The sequence below is a fragment of the Trachemys scripta genome, chromosome 7, assembly GCF_013100865.1.
Source record: "Trachemys scripta elegans isolate TJP31775 chromosome 7, CAS_Tse_1.0, whole genome shotgun sequence".
NCBI lineage: Eukaryota > Metazoa > Chordata > Testudines > Emydidae > Trachemys > Trachemys scripta.
Window position 1 is genome coordinate 125060700 of NC_048304.1, and position 15112 is coordinate 125075811.

General features: G+C 64.3%; 1 protein-coding gene across 1 annotated transcript in view; it reads left to right on the forward strand.

The window, feature by feature from the left end:
- Nucleotides 1-315: 315 nt before the first annotated feature.
- The window catches only part of PPRC1 (PPARG related coactivator 1), a 16714-nt gene continuing 1917 nt past the window's right edge, over nt 316-15112 (forward strand). The window contains exons 1-12 of the mRNA XM_034776878.1: nt 316-387; nt 3517-3669; nt 4391-4543; nt 5209-5307; nt 6122-8480; nt 8514-9017; nt 9888-9941; nt 10497-10557; nt 10893-10963; nt 11220-11955; nt 14113-14286; nt 14832-14898. Of these exons, the coding sequence (XP_034632769.1) occupies nt 316-387; nt 3517-3669; nt 4391-4543; nt 5209-5307; nt 6122-8480; nt 8514-9017; nt 9888-9941; nt 10497-10557; nt 10893-10963; nt 11220-11955; nt 14113-14286; nt 14832-14898 (4503 nt within the window). The remainder of the gene's footprint in view (nt 388-3516; nt 3670-4390; nt 4544-5208; nt 5308-6121; nt 8481-8513; nt 9018-9887; nt 9942-10496; nt 10558-10892; nt 10964-11219; nt 11956-14112; nt 14287-14831; nt 14899-15112) is intronic.

Consider the following 15112-nt stretch of genomic DNA (forward strand, 5'->3'; position numbering starts at 1 on the left):
CCTCCAGAGCCTGGGAGCCCGGCTGCAGGCACGTCAAACGCCCGAGCTGCAATGTTTCTGTCTGCTTTGGTGCCCCCACTCTGGGGAGGGAGAGAAGTTGTAGAGGAGGCAACAAAAACCAGTCAGGTGGTGAGGTTAGAGGAGGGGAAAAGTCAAGGAAGGAAAGGACAGTAGTAAAAGAGCTGTAACTCCATGAATGGGGTAGCACCCTCGGGGGGCGAACTGACCCCGTCTGTGATCTGTGAACAGGAAGAGGTGGGAAGAACTGAAAAGGCACCATATTTAAAATGGCTCCAAGGGGATCTTTTGGGGAACATGGTCTCATTAGCCAATGACTCCCCCAACCTGTGGAACTCATCGCTGCAGGATACCGAGGCAAACAAGTCAGTAAGTTCTCCGAAGACTGCTCGACATTTGCCCCAACAGCAGGGGCCAGGACACTGCCTGTACAAGCAAAGGCTCTGGGGGTAACCTCTGCACCAGGACGAGTCTGCCCTCCGAGCCATAGCACCGCAGTGAGGTGATGCGGGAGAATTGACCCCTTCCTTTGAAGCATCCAGCGTTGGCCACGCACATCCAGGGCAATGGACTAGACGGACCACTGACATGTTCCCACGTGGCTGTCGGACTTCTCAGGCCTGCAGGAGACGCTCTCCCCTCCCACGGGAAATTGATTTTCTAACCCTCGTTAAACTCCTGAAAGCGTCTTTTGATTGTGACGCATTTGTAACAGTGAAGTGGCCTGGATGCTGCAATAGCGAAGCATCAGGGTGGGGTTCCTCACGAACTGGACTGCAAATGCAGACGCTGCATGAGCTGGTGACTGGTCTGACGGCAGCGATTCCGACTCCTGCGAACTCCTGCTCGACCGCGTGGCTCCTCCCTGGGGTGAGATGCGCCTGCTTGTTACGGCTGACTCTGAGCCCTGCAGTAACTGCTGGGTTACTGGGCGTGTTAGTACTGCATGAATCCCAGCTCCTTTGATCCTTCCTGATCTCTCTAGAATGATTCACCAGAGTCTGTGTTCTGAAATGGAGCGTCCTGGGCTCTGGAGGGGAATGCCGTGCGTGGGGTTAAGCTGGGGTTTACATGCTCCTTTCTCCCTGCGTATTGGAGTAATACGAGCTAATGAACTATGGCAGCTTCGTTCCTACCTTACACTCGTCTTCTGCACGAGACCGGAGAGGGATCTCCTTCCTGTACAGGGCCCAGATCTGCAGCCTGTCACGCAATCCACCAAACACAAGCTACAGATCACAACCTCTCTGTCTTTAATTCACTTTGTAGGGGCCTTTGCCTCAGGAATATTGATGCTCTGGCGTTCGAGAAATGATCAGTCCCCGCAGCAGCGGCCGGCCAGGGGAATTTGCTTTTGGCAGCACAGAAGTTCTTCGTGCTGTCCTGGCGGAGGAGCTGGTCATGTGACACAGATTCCAACCCCTTCCCGTGGTCTTGGACTGCAGACCAGAAGCGTTCCGTGTGAAATTCCTGAGCCTGGGTTTCGAAGTTCAGCTCCTAGGTCAGAGGTGGAGATGAGCTGCAGGTGTTGCCAGTGACTCCAGCCAGCGTCGGGGCTGTTTGGGACCTTGGTCACCTTTATGTAAGCAGAACTTCAGGGGCACAGATTGGAAAATTGGGGCTTAAATTCCTAGCCCTTCTGGTGGCCAAGAAAACCTGCTGGAAGTGGGATGGTGCTTTCTTGAGTCTAAGCAGCCCTGAGAGGCAAGTGTTGCCCCGTTCGTCTCGGGGGCACGCCTGTTCAGACTGGAGGGCCAGGACTCTGGAGACCTCTGCAAATGACTCCGTGCTCCAATCTGCACACTCCTTGTTCACACACTCCTCAAAGTAACCAGGTTATACTGGGCCAGCGTAAGGGCTCTGCCACACTGCGTCCTGGCCTTACAAATGGAATCGACTTAGGTACATCGCTCAGGGCTTTGAATAATTGCACGCCCTGTGTGCCATGGCTAGGTTGCTCTAACCCTGTATAGACGCGGCTGGCTGGCTAGCACCTCTCGGAGAGGAGGGCTAAGTACATCGATGGAAAAACCTCTTGTGTCGACGTAGAAAGCGTCAGTGGCACAGCCAGAGCGCTGGAGCTGTGCCGCTGGAGGGTTGTAATGTACCCATATCCTTCCTTGCAAGAGGAGGAGGCTGCAGGAGTGACTTTTATGTACTTCTTCAGTACTTGCATCTGAAGAAGTGAGGTTCTTACCCACGAAAGCTTATGCTCCCAGTACTTCTGTTAGTCTCAAAGGTGCCACAGGACCCTCTGTTGCTTTTTACAATACTTGGTGGTGCTCTTAAAGCCCCAGCTCCTGGAGCCTGGTGATTCACACAGTCTATCTCCTCTTTCACTGGAAAAAATAAGTTTCTGGCCTGCGTGGTTGTGGCGAGAAGTCTGAGAACGTGACACTTTCCTCCCCAAGGGCTAGGATGCTAAGGGGCAAATAGAGCCCCGAAGGTGGCTGGCTTTTATTCTGTTAGCACAGCGCCCCGGGACCCCAGTCGTCCCAGATGAAATTTGGCAGATGAAATTCAGTGTTGATAAATGCAAAGTAATGCCCGTTGGAAAACATAATCCTAACTATACATCCAAAACGATGGGGTCTAAATTAGCTGTTACCACCCGAGAAAGATCTTGGAGTCATTGTGGATAGTTCTCTGAAAACATCCACTCAGTGTGCAGCGGCAGTCGAAAAAGCGAACAGAATATTGGGAATCATTAAGAAAGGGATAGATAAGAAGACAGAAAATATCATATTGCCTCTATATAAATCCATGGGACGCCCACAGCTTGAATACTGCATGCAGATGTGGTCGCCCCATCTCAAAAAAGCTATATTGGACTTGGAAAAGGTTCAGAAAAGGGCAACAAAAATGATTAGTGGTATAGAACAGCTTCCGTATGAGACGAGATTAATAAGACTGGGACTTTTCTACTTGGAAAAGAGGCGACATGACAGAGGTCTATAAAATCATGACTGGTATAGAGAAAGTAAATCAGGAAGTGTTATTTACTCCTTCTCATAATACAAGAACAAGGGGCCACCAAATGAAATTAATAGGTAGCAGGTTTAAAACAAACAGAAGAAAATATTTTTTCACACAACACACTGTCAACCTCTGGAACTCCTTGCCAGAGGGTGTTGTGAAGGCCAAGACTATAGCGGGGTTCAAAAGGGAGCTAGATAGATTCTTGGAGGTTAGGTTCATCAGTGGCTATTAGCCAGGATGGACAGGGATGGTGTCCCTAGCCTCTGATTGCCAGAAGCTGGGAATGGGCGACAGGGGATGGATCACTTGATAATTCCCTGTTCTGTTCATTCCCTCTGGGGCACCTGGCATTGGCCGCTGTCGGCAGACAGGATACTGGGCTAGATGGACCTTTGGTCTGACCCAGTCTGGCTGTTCTTATGTTCGTAGAGCAGGGCCCCGTTGTGCAGAACAGAATGGGGGCTATGGCCCGGTGAGCACTGGCTTCTCCCCCCAACCTGTCTTCTTGCCCCGCTCTAGTGCTTCTCTCTGGAGGAAGATGAGCTGAGCCTGCACTTGGTTCCCGCCTGCAGCGATGCTATCCTGGAGGCCGAAGGGATCCTGGGAACGATGCAGAGCTACCTGGACTCCTCCATGATCTCTATCATCGAGGACTTCGGCACCCTGACCGAGGTAACGGGCTGCCCACAGAGAGGCAGGGGACACAGCTGGGCTATGGCCTTCTGCCCGCGAGATGGGTGAATGCAGGACCTGCCACAGCCTGGATCCAAAGCTGCCTGGGGCATCTCCAGTTCTGTGACCTTGGGGGGTGGGGGGCGAGGCAGGATAAGGCAGGTCTGGGAATCTCCGTCCCTTGCCTGCTTTGGCCCCTCTGTTTGCTGCTTTCCCTGCCGGACACTGCCCTGCTTGGCTGGGCGTGAGGTGAGCAGCGCCAGGAATAGCGACCAGGAGTCGGTCCCTGATCCAACTCTCTCCTGTCGTTCCTCTTCCCCTCCTTTTCTTCCGTCTCACAAGGGTTCTTTGCCAGGGACCTCTGCCGGCCCCCACTCCAGCTAGCCTGCTCCTAATTCCCCTGCCTCAGCCTCACGGCAGCGATAATCCTGGGCGCCTCCCTGCCTCGGTTCTGAGCCAAGCACTGTGCCGGTTAACGGGAGCGTTCCAGTCCTGGGGGCGCCTCCCTAGCCAGGCCCTGCTCGAAGGATGTTTGGGGAAGAGGCAGAGCTAGTTACCACTGGCCCCTCAGTGGCACCCGCATTTCTGAGCCTCCGTGTTGCTGGCCAGGGACAGGTGTGAAGAGAGGGGAAGACGAGTGGCTAGAGCATGTCCTGAGAGTGGCAGGGTGGGGTTGGTATCTGGCTGTGCCTCTGACGCAAGGGTTTTCTCCTCTCCCCAGAACAAGGCCTGCCTGGATGCTCCAAACGAGCTGTCCCTGCTAACGGCCATCACCGAGATTCTGGACAGCACGGACGACGAGACCCTGTCTCCGTTTGACACCACCCTGGACTCCGAATTGCTGGCACTGCCCCGGGAACGCGAGAGTTCTTCGGTACGAGCTGCTCTCTGCCCGTCTTACCTCCCTTCCCAGGAGGTGCCTAGACCAGCCCCTTCCACTTCACTTAGCCCCTGGCCGCAGCACATGCATAGACACGGTAACCCACCTGCCTCTGGGGCTGCTCCTCCCCGGGGGGGGCTCTGGGAAAGGAGGCTCCAGATCCCGATGCCATTGTAAGGGAAACACCCCCCACCCCCGAGCTGGGCCTGGTCATTGGTGATATCACTGCACGGCCTTGGCAGGCTGCAGGGCGCCCCCTGGCGGTCACCTGCCTCCCCAGCAGTGAGATGTAGGAACTGCCCTGCGGGAAACCAGCGGGAGCGGGGCTGGGGGTGGGACAAACCTTCGTTTGCTGTTGGCTACAGGCCAGCAGAGATGCTCAAAGCGAAGCGGCCTGCACATCCCGCCGTGGCATGTAGGCAGCTCGGACTGCTCATGCTTTGGTGAGCCAGGCACTAGAGCGGGGTGTGATGCCAGCTCTGGGATCCTGCAGAGGCTGGGGCGTACCCTGGAGATGGGGGGCCAGTGGGCATGTGGGCATGTGGTGGGGAGGGAGAGGCTGGTGCGGGGAGGCTGCTGGCCATGCGGCTTCACCCCGCACCCGGCTAGGCTCCGACTGGCAGGTCTGTGTTTTCCACCTTCTCCTTCCTACCCATCAGTTTCAGAAGTTTCTCAGCTTGTCCCGGGCTTCCCCTGAGCGCAGCGTTCCCGCCCTAGATGATCCATGGGGCCTCAGCGGCCCAGCCGCCATCGGCAAGGTGAGAGGGCAGCTCCTCGGCGAGAGCAAGCACGGGTGTTTGGGGAAGCCATCAGCAGGCTTGGCTGTCCTGCTCGCACCCATGGGTGGGGGGGTCTCCAGTTGTGCAGGGTGACTCCTGCTGGCCCTCGCCTGCGCTCCAGTATCTCCCTGGTTTCTGGGCCGCTGCTGAGCTCAGGAAGTGGCCCAGCCGGCTAAGCGGGGTTGCTCTGGCTTTGCAGCTGCCGCGCAGCGCCCGGACACGCATCTTCATGCTCGTAGCGCGCCGCTCTCTTCAAGGGCCACCAGCCCTTGCCCCTCCCGCTGGCGTGGTTCTGCGGGGCTGGGAGCGGCACCGGGCCAGGCCGGCGGGGGTCAGGAGCCTGGCCAGGCAGTTAGGGCTCACAGTCCTGGCCAGCTGGAACCCCAGCACTGCTGGCGCTGGTCGGTTGCCCCTTGGGCTGCAGGGTGACTAAATCCTCGAGCCCTTGTCTCCTGCGGCGTGGGGCATGCTCTCCGCCAGGCGGCCAACTCCAGTGCAGTGAGGGTTGGCCGTAACTCGGGAGCCTGTCAAGGGGCAGGAGCGGGGTGGGGCTGTTGCAGATCAGTGAAAAGTGCCCTCCCCTCCCCCCCCCGGGGTTCAAAGTGCTATTGGCCTGGTCCCTGCCAGTCCACGCGCCTCACGAGGAGAGGGCGTTGCTCTGGCTGCTAGCAGGGGCGGCTGAGCCCACTGGCGGTCGCCTCCTAAGTTATGTGAGGTGCACGGCTCTGCCTCGGGGCCGCCCTGCTTCTGGGGGGCAGCACCATCACCTGCCTCTTCCCCCTTTCCTTGCCAGTTGGAGACGGGCCCTGTGGATCTGCCTTGGAACCGTCCACTGAGCTGCCTCGAAGAGCCGGCAGCGCCGAAGCCGCGCCCCAGCAGAGCACCCCGGGCGGAGCGGAAGCTCCCCAGGCCCCAGCCCCTCCCGCAGCGCAGCGATGGGGAGGAGGAGGAGGAGGCTGCTAGCCCTGGGCAGCCCGGCGGCGTGGCAGTGACGGGGGGTCTGCGGGAGAGCCCTATGGATTTGTGCACCGAAGCTGGGGGTGAGGAGGCGGCGTGGTCTGAAGACACTGACACTCCCTGTATCATTAGCACGGGGGCTGGGTCCCTCAGCGAGCTGGTGAAGTCCATGCACCCGTACTGCCTGCCCACACTCACTGTGTGCCTGGACCCTGCCAGCGAGCCAGTGGCGAAGGAGTTCTTAACCGGCCCGCTCCTGCTGGAGATCGTGCCGGGCGAAGGCGAGAGCCTGGAGATCCCCGTGGTCCTGCAGCAGCTGGGTCCTGGAGCCCAGCTCCCAGATGAAGGGGAGGGAGCCAGCGGTTGCCTGGCTGGCGAGGGGGATGGTGCCCTGGAGCCGTTGCCTACGGATGGTGTGGTGCCAGTGGGAATGCCTGCCCAGGGGTGCGAGACTGGGGGCCCCGTCAGGGCCCCCCAAGAGGACACTACCAGCCCGACCCAGGAGAGAGAGTCCCCCCGGGGGGTTGACCCCGAAGCGAAGGACGAGGCGAGGCAAAGAGACCAGGATCTGGAGAGCAGCTCCCGGCACAGCACAGAGGCGCCAGTGGGCAGGAAGCGCCAGGGCACCGAGAAGGGCCGAGGGCGCGAGAGGGCCCGGAAAAGCCGGAAAAAGAAAAGGGAGGAATCGCAGAAGGGCCAGGCCAAGCCAGATGGGGACTGTGCGGTGCGCAGGCTCCGCTCCATGTCCGCGGTGCTGCCGCCAGCCACCCAGCGCTCCCCCAGCCGGGCAGCCCGGCCGTCCGTGCAAGTGTCCACCTTCCTGGAAAAGCAGCTGGAGCAGGCCAAGAAGGAAGGGCAGATGGAGCTGCGATCGGCCAGAGGGAGACCGAGGGCAGCGGCAGCAGGGGGCGGCCTGCAGAGGAAGGGTCGCCCTGAGGTGCTGGAGGCTGAGAAGCCCAACACGCAGCCAGCTGTGCAGAGCGCCGAGACCCCCGGGCCCTCGGAGCGGGCCGTGCCCAGCCCCGGGGAGCAGCCGGCTGCCGTGGGACCCGGCCCAGCCGAGCAGGGAGAGGGAGCTCCTGGGTGCAGTGAGGGGAGCCGGCCTGCCCCCACCAAAGGGAGCGTCCCCCCGCACGATGACCTTAGTGCTGGCGGGGAGGCTGCCGGCTGGCCATCCAAGCCCAGGGCACTCAGCCTGACCGAGTACCGGCTGCGGATGCTGCGTCGCCAGCCCAGCGGGGCCGATGAGAAGGAGGGGGAGAAGCAGGCAGCGAGCAAGTGGCCCAGCGTCCCCGAGCCCCCCACGGAGCTGGCCGAGATCCCGTGCCTAATGGCACCCGTACGCCCCCCGCCCTCGCAGCCTGCCCAGCCCGTGGAGACGCCCAGCTCGCAGAGGGGCCCAGAGAAACCTGCCAGCCCCCCTGCCACCCCTCCTCTGGCCAGAAATGCACCTGCGGGGCCCCCCCAGACCCTGCCGGCTCCAGTGCCCCCAGGGCTACAGCTGCCTGTCCTCCCGCCGGCCCTGGGGGCTGCTGCTGCAGTGATCCCGCTGGCCTCCCCGGCGCCCTATGCCCTCTACCCACCAGTGCCTTCCTGGCCTTGCTTTGGGCCCCCGCCTGCCACCTACCCCAGTCTGTCTCCACCACCGGCCGCTGGCGGGACACCCAACGCCTTTCACCTGGTGCCTGGCCTGCCCCCGCCAGCTGTGACCTGGCCCACCCCTGCTCTGCCACCGCCTCCCTTCGGCCCAGGGGTGTCGTGTGCCCCCATGGGCTGGCCCCTGGGCCTCCAGCCATCCTACTGGCCCGGGGTCCCCCTGCCGCCGCCAGTGCCTCCAATGGTGTACAGCGATCCAGGGGCCGCTCTGCAGAGCCCGGGGCCAAACCCCTTCCCAGGTAGCCCAGCCGCCCTGACACCAAGCTGCCAAGAGCCCTCCGCTTTCACAGCACAGCCAATGAAGCCAGTGCTAGCCAGCCAGGCCACCGCTGCTGCCAAGCACGAGGTGCCAGCCCAGCCCACCCAGCGCGGGCCACAGCCCTCTGGCCGGGCATCTGATCCCAGGAGGCAGAGCCGGCCTGTGGGCGAGTCACCTGCCGCCCAGCCTGTAGGACGGCCCCCTATTGCCACCGCCCGGACCATGGGGGAGTCAACTGCTGCCTGGCCTGTGGGGCAGCCCCCTGCCCAGCCCACGAGGGAGCCCCCTGTCACCCGGCCTGTGNCCACGAGGCAGCCCCCTGTCACCCGGCCTGTGGGGGAGCCCCCTGCCTCCCAGGCAGTGGCTGAGTCATCTGCCGCCCAGCCCCCTATTGCCACCGCCCCGCCCGTGGGGGAGTCTGTTTCTGCTGCTGCCCCTCGGCCCATGGGGGATTCAGCCGCTGCCCGGCCTGTGCGGGATCCCCCTGCTCAGCCCACAAGGGAGTCCCCTGCCCCCCGGCCTGTGGGGGCGCCCCCTGATACCTGCCCCAGGGCAGAGGCTGCAGCTCCAGCAAAGGTCCCAGTGCCCAGCCTGCTGGAGGGGGCCCGGCCAGACCCCAAGCGAGCTGTCCTGCAAGATCCTCGGCCGCCTGGGCACACGTCCATCCCTGGGAAAATGGGGGCACTGCTGAGAGTGCGTGAGGAGAGCCAGCCCACCAAGCCGGCCCCTGCCCAGCCCTGGAGACACCAGCCCCTCATCAGCCCAGCCCAGCCTGGCGCCAGGAAGGACATCGTGCAGGCCTTCATCAGTGAAATCGGTGAGGGAGCCGCGCTGGGGGCAGTGTGTGTGTGGGGGTGCTTATGGAGGGGCACTGAGGAGGGAGCAGTGAGGATGATGGGGGTGGGCGTCCAGGGAGGAGGCAGTGGGGTGCCGAGGAGGAGGCAGGGGGCGGGGCGTAGAGGAGGGAGCAGTGAGGATGATGGGGGTGGGCAACAAGGAGGAGGCAGTGGGATGTCGAGGAGGAGGTGGGGGACGGGGCGTAGAGGAGGGAGCAGTGAGGATGATGGGGGTGGGTGTCCAGGGAGGAGGCAGTGGGTGCCGAGGAGGGAGCAGTGAGGATGATGGGGGTGGGCAACAAGGAGGAGGCAGTGGGAGGCCGAGGATGGGGTGGGGGAGGGGCTCATGGGGGCGCGCCAAGGGGGCGTGTCGCGGGCCTGGCTCAGGGTGTGTAGCAGCAAAGCTGAACCTGTCTACGGCAGAGCCCTTCCCCTGGGGTCGGGGGGCTCGGCCCAGGCTGGCCAGTCCAGATCTCTGGGGCTGCCCTGAGCGGGGATCCGGCCTGAGAGTTCCCCGCTGCCTGGGGGCCCCCTGGGAGGAACCCGAGCCCCCTTCCTTCCTGCTCACTGGAAAGGCCGCCCCCCTTTGTCGTGACATGGCAAGGCCCCTGCTCCCCGCGGGTCTCCCCTCCCGCTGCACTCTGCCCTGGAGCCCTGGCTCACGAGAGTCCCGGCTGGTCCGGATCTGGCCCCGTTGCCCCATGGCAGCAGCGTGGCCAACCATGGTGCCAGCGAGTGTCCCTCGGCGCTGCTCCGGCCGGGGGGGAATCGTCAGCCTGAGCCCCTCTGCCCTAGCTCAGGACCCCAGGCCAGAAGGGACCTGACAAGCCGCGTCTCCTCTCCCGCCACAGGAATCGAAGCCTCCGACCTGTCCAGCCTGCTGGAGCAGTTTGAGAAGACTGAAGGTGAGCGGCTGGCGCCCTGATCGGCCATCCCCCGGCCTGCCCCCAGGCTCTGCGGGGCTGGGATGTGCCTGACCCGGCCCCTAGCCCGACAGGCCTGTTGCAATCCCACGTCCAGGGAGGTGCCGGCCTGGCTGACGCTCCGTCCCAAGCTCGGCAAGCGTCGGGTTTCTGGCGTGTAGCAGGGACTGCGGTCCCCAGCCTGGGTGGGGCAGCCCCACGGCAGAGGCTGTGGGTCAGCAGAAGTTCCCGGGTTAGCTGAACAATGGGTCCCGGCATAAATCAGAGCAGCCTGAAGGCTGCCAGTGCGCAAATGTTACTGCCGTGAAGGGCAGACCTGGTCCATTTCCCCACCTCTGCCCCATATGTTAACTGGGCCAGTGGGGGGCCCCAGATGAGGCCCGGAGGGAGGGGACCCCAGCAGAGGTGTTGGGCTGTGCAGGGGTGAGGAGGAACCAGGCCCCCTCTCCCAGCTAGTGGGCCCTGGAGTGGGGGGACCCTGGGCTCCCCCCGTGGCAGCGTCTCCCTCAGCCATCCCTGCATTTGCTCTCGTTTCAGCCACGAAGGAGGAGCTGCACGTGCCTCGCCCTAGAGACAGGCTGGCGCCGGGGAACGCTGGGTGAGTCTGGAGGTGCCCACGGTGCCGCCCAGCCCTGGGGCTCCTGGCCTGAGGGAGGGGTGCGGGCAGAGCTTGGGCAGCCGGGGATGGGTTGGTGCTGTGTCTCTGTGCTGCTGTGAGCCGGACAGCGAGTGCCCCCGGGACATGCTCTCCTGCCCGGACACTCAGGCCTGTGCCATCTGTGCCCCGGGCTGCGGTGATGGGCACTTTGGGTGGGGCGCGGGGGCCCCGCCGGCCCGCACTCCTCAGTATGGTGGGGGTGAGAGAGACCTGGCCCAGAAGGTCACGGGTCTTGCACGTTGCCGCTTTTAGCGCTGACCCCTCTCTCCCTTCAGCAGATCAGAGAGCCACCAGGACAAGAACCCACCGGACAGCCTGCATGCCCCGGAGTTGGCCAACGTCGCCGGTAAAACCCTGGGGCTGGAGGAGTCGCTGGGGGTGGGGGGGATCTGGCATCAGTCTGGCAAGCGCTGCCCAGGTTCGGCTCCTCGCTCCAGGGCTGGGAGAGCCACAGAGCAGACAGGGAGGCGAGGGGGGCATGGCTGGCAGCTGCCATGGGGAATGCTGAGCGGGGGTGGGGGCCCAGGCCACGGAATGCTGCTCGCCATTGGGGCACATGCCGTGTCGTGGGGGTCCCCCTGAACGCCCTCCTTCCCTCACAGGCCTCACCCCGCCGGCGACACCGCCCCACCAGCTCTGGAAGCCGCTGGCTGCCGTCTCACTGCTGGGGAAGCCTGGGGCCGCCCCCCAGGAGGGCAGCCAGAGAACTGCCAAGTTCATGGAAGCAAAGCCGCTGCCCCAGAGCAAACCTTGGGGGAAGGGCCCGCCCCCCACGACCTGCGGCCCACCCCCCAGCCACGTGGGCTCCGGAGACCATGACTACTGCGTCCGTGGCTCCGCCCAGCCAGAGGAGGGCGCCAGGCTCCCCGGCACGCCGGCCCCGTCAGAGCTAGGCTCCCGCTGGAACGTGAAGCATCACCAGGATATCACCATCAAGCTGCCCTCCTCCCTCTCCACATGGACGCTGGCCTGGCCCGGGCTCAACCCCCAGCCTGGCGCTGCCCCCGGCTCCAGCGAGCAGCTGGATCACCGGACTAGTGCCCAAAGCCAGGTTGCCGCTGGCAGGAGCAGCCCCCCCACCTCGGTCTTGCTGTCTCCGGACGCGTCCCCCTGCCGGGACGAGGAGCCGCAGACTCGGGACCCGCAGCCGAAGCAGCTGGCTGCCAAGAGGTCCCTGCGCTGCTACCGGAGACGTGGGGCCTCGCCAAGCCCCCGGGCCCGCGCCAGCCGCTCTTTCAGCTCCACGTCCAGCGGGGCCAGCGCCTCCTCGTCTTCCTCCTCCTCGTCCTCCCGGTCTCGGTCCCGGTCGCTGTCCCCCCCTCCAAAGCGGTGGCGAAGGTAAGTAGCAGGTTCACCGTCCCTCTGCCGCGGTTCCGTCGCCCAACCGCCGTAGCTGGATGTCCCCAGGGAGTCTGTCCGTCGTGTGTGGCTGGGCCCCTCTGGCGGCTGGGAGACGCGCCTTGCAGAGTGCCGGGGGATCTTCGGGGGATGGGCCCCTGTGATGGCATTTGCTGGGCATGTGGAGGGCGGAGTGATGCCCCAGGGCTGGGGGACCCGCCCGCGCTGAGCCAGACTTGCTCAGCCAGGGAGTGACTCTGGGTTTGGGTCCCCCAGCATGGCCATGCTTGGGGGGCAGCTTCGTTCCCTGACTTGGGCCATGTGCGCCCCCCACCAAGCTGGCGGGATAGCTCCGGGGGGTGCTCCTGAGTCCCTCGTCAAAGGGGGTTTTCACAGAACCCGGAGCCCAAGTTCTTCTCTGCACCCGCTCAGCCGTGTGGGAAGCCGCCGGTGCAGCACCACGTGGGCTGGTTGCAGCCACGGCGCAGCACAGGGCCCATGGGCTGTCCATCGCTCGCCTGTGTCGTAGCCACGTCGAGGGGCACCGGGCCAGCCGTGGAGTGAGCAGGGCTGTGTCTGCCCGGGCAGAGCCAGGCGCTCGTTCAGCAGGGCTGCCCCTGCGCCGGAGACCTTGGCGTAGGCAGGACGTCCGCGCTGACCCCAGGGCTCACGCACTGCGGGGCTGGCGCCCGGCCCGGCCCACGCAGGTCGGACCAAGTCCCACTGCTGGCGGGGTGCCCAGCCCGGCTGTCGCTGCTGAGTAGCCAGAGAGGCCTGGAGCTGCGTGGGAACAGCTCTGCCTCCCGTCTCCTTCCCCGCGAGTACGCCCGGGGGCTTGGCGCTGCCTTCTGGAGCTGGGCGTCGCAGAGCAAGCGGGGGGGGCTGCCCAGTCCCTCCAGCCAGGGCACGATCACCTCTGCTCCCCCAGTGCCAAGCCCAGTCTGAAATGGCTGGAGCAGCCCTGACACGGCTGAGGGCGCTCCCCACCATCCTGTGTGTACCCCTCAATCCCATTGTTCTTGTGCCCACCCCGGCCCTGCTGGCACTGCCAGGCGGTGGGGAGCTCCTGGGCCCCGTGGGATGGGGCTCCTCGGCCCCCACGTCCCGCTGTGCAGGCCAGGGACGGGGGGCACCTCCCCTCTCTTCTCCTCTCCATACAGCCAGGCCAGCATGCTCCACGGCCGCCTCGAGGTGCTGTGAGCTGCCCCCCGCCAGGCCCGAACGCTCAGTCTTCATTGCAGCCCCTGGCTATCGGCCGGGCTGACATGCACCCCCAGAGACACTATCCTCTCCAGGGCAAGAGGCCTTGGATGGTGCTGGACTCCCCCGCCACCATCGATCGTAGGGAACCACTCTGCCCCCGCGCAAGCCGCCTGCCCATGACCACACCCAGTTGCCCTCCCCATGTGCCCGTCAGCAGCAGGGCTGGAGGCTCTTCGAGAGGATCTGTGCCTCTCCTGCCCCTCGCCCGCTGTGCTCAGCTCCTCTCGGCCAGCCTGGACGGGGGCTGGCGTCAGATCAGCCCCTTCGCTCCCCGACAGGGCCCAGCCCAGCCTGGTCCCGCTGCAGGCAGAGGAGCCGCTGAGCGTGGACTCAGGCACCGGACTCGCGTGTCTGTCTGCTCCCCACCTCGCGCCCCAGGCAACCAGTGAGTGGAGCCGTGTCCGGGCCGCCCACCCTGCTCCCTTCCCCGTCCCGGGGAGCCGTGCTGCCCGGCTAGCCCTGCAGGCAGATCCGGTGCCTGGTGCCAAACCCTGCATGCTCCTCTGTCCTGGCAGCCAAACCGTTCAGTGACAGCTAGTGCGGGCCAGGCCACCAGTGGCTCGTTAGGTTTCAGAGTCAGTGCCATACCGTAATGAACACGGCCGTTGGCTCAGGCTCTCTGCAGACTCAGGTAGGCGCTGTCCTGCCAGGGGCACGTTTTGAAGGCTTTCTTCGTGTCATGAGGTTCAGGAGGTCGGCTTGGGCGGAAAGCTGTCCCCTGGAGCGCCCCAGGCAGTGCTGAGTGTCCTGTGCATGTGGGTCTGGAGAGCACCTCGTGGCCTCGATGCTTTGGGGATGGGAGGAAGCCCCAGGCTGGGGCGGGCGGTGAGGGGCTTGGGGCCCACCGGTGGTGGGAGGCGCCGGGGCTCACCGGGTGATGTGCTTGTTCGGTAGGTATCGCTCAAGACGCTCCCGTAGCTCCCACTCCTCCTCCCGCTCTAGCTGCGGGTCGTGCGGCCGGTCCCGGGGGAGGTCGTCGTCCTCATCCTACTCGTCCAGATCCTCCTCGGCTTCCCGCAGCCGCTCCCGCTCCCCATCCCCCCGCAGGAGGAGTAACCGGAGGAGAAGGTAAGGACACCCCGGGGACTTGCTGGTCCCTCCCCATCCCGGGCCCTCCTGGCTCAGACTGTGCTGCGCCGTTTGGGCCCCCGCTGCCTACGCTGCACATCTGGGGCAGCGATGGTAACAGTGGTGCCCCCCACCCCCGCTCTGCTGTCCTGCTACTGCCCCGATATTCTCTGGGTGTCTCCAGGCTGGGAGGGTCCCGTGCCTGCCCCCCAACCTGGGGAAGCAGCAGCCTCCCTCGGCTCCCCAGCCCTGTCTTTTGGGGCTGAGGAGCGTCCGGCCCATCTCCTCTTCCCTAGGTCGCATGAGGGACTGGCCGGAGGCTCTCCACAGCCTGCGACCACCCGGGCTCCGTCGGCCTGGTGTGCAGCCAGGGGTGGCCGTGGCCTCACGCTGGGCTTGAGGGTACATGCCCAAGGCCCTTGGCAAGCCTGTGGCCTCCCCCGGGCGCCAGCCACAAAGCCAGGAACAGCTCTGGGGGCCTGTCACGGGGGGGGCTGGTGTCCTGGCTCTCCTGGCTCCCAACAGCCCTGATTGTGCCCTGCCAGATACGATTACGGCGACCCTCCGGATCACTGCCAGCACCCGAAAGTCCTCCACAAGGAACGTGCTATAGTGAGTGAGGGTGTGCACCAAGCAGGGGGGGTCCCTGGGAGCTACGGGCTGGGCATGGAGGGGTGGGGGGATGGACCTGGGAGCTATGGGCTGGGCATGTGGGGGGGGATCTGGTCCCAGGCAGCTATGGGCTGGGCATGTGGGGTGAGGGTGGACGGACCTGGGGGCGATGGGCGGGGTGTGGGGGGGGCTGGTCGCTGGGGCGGGTGGGGGG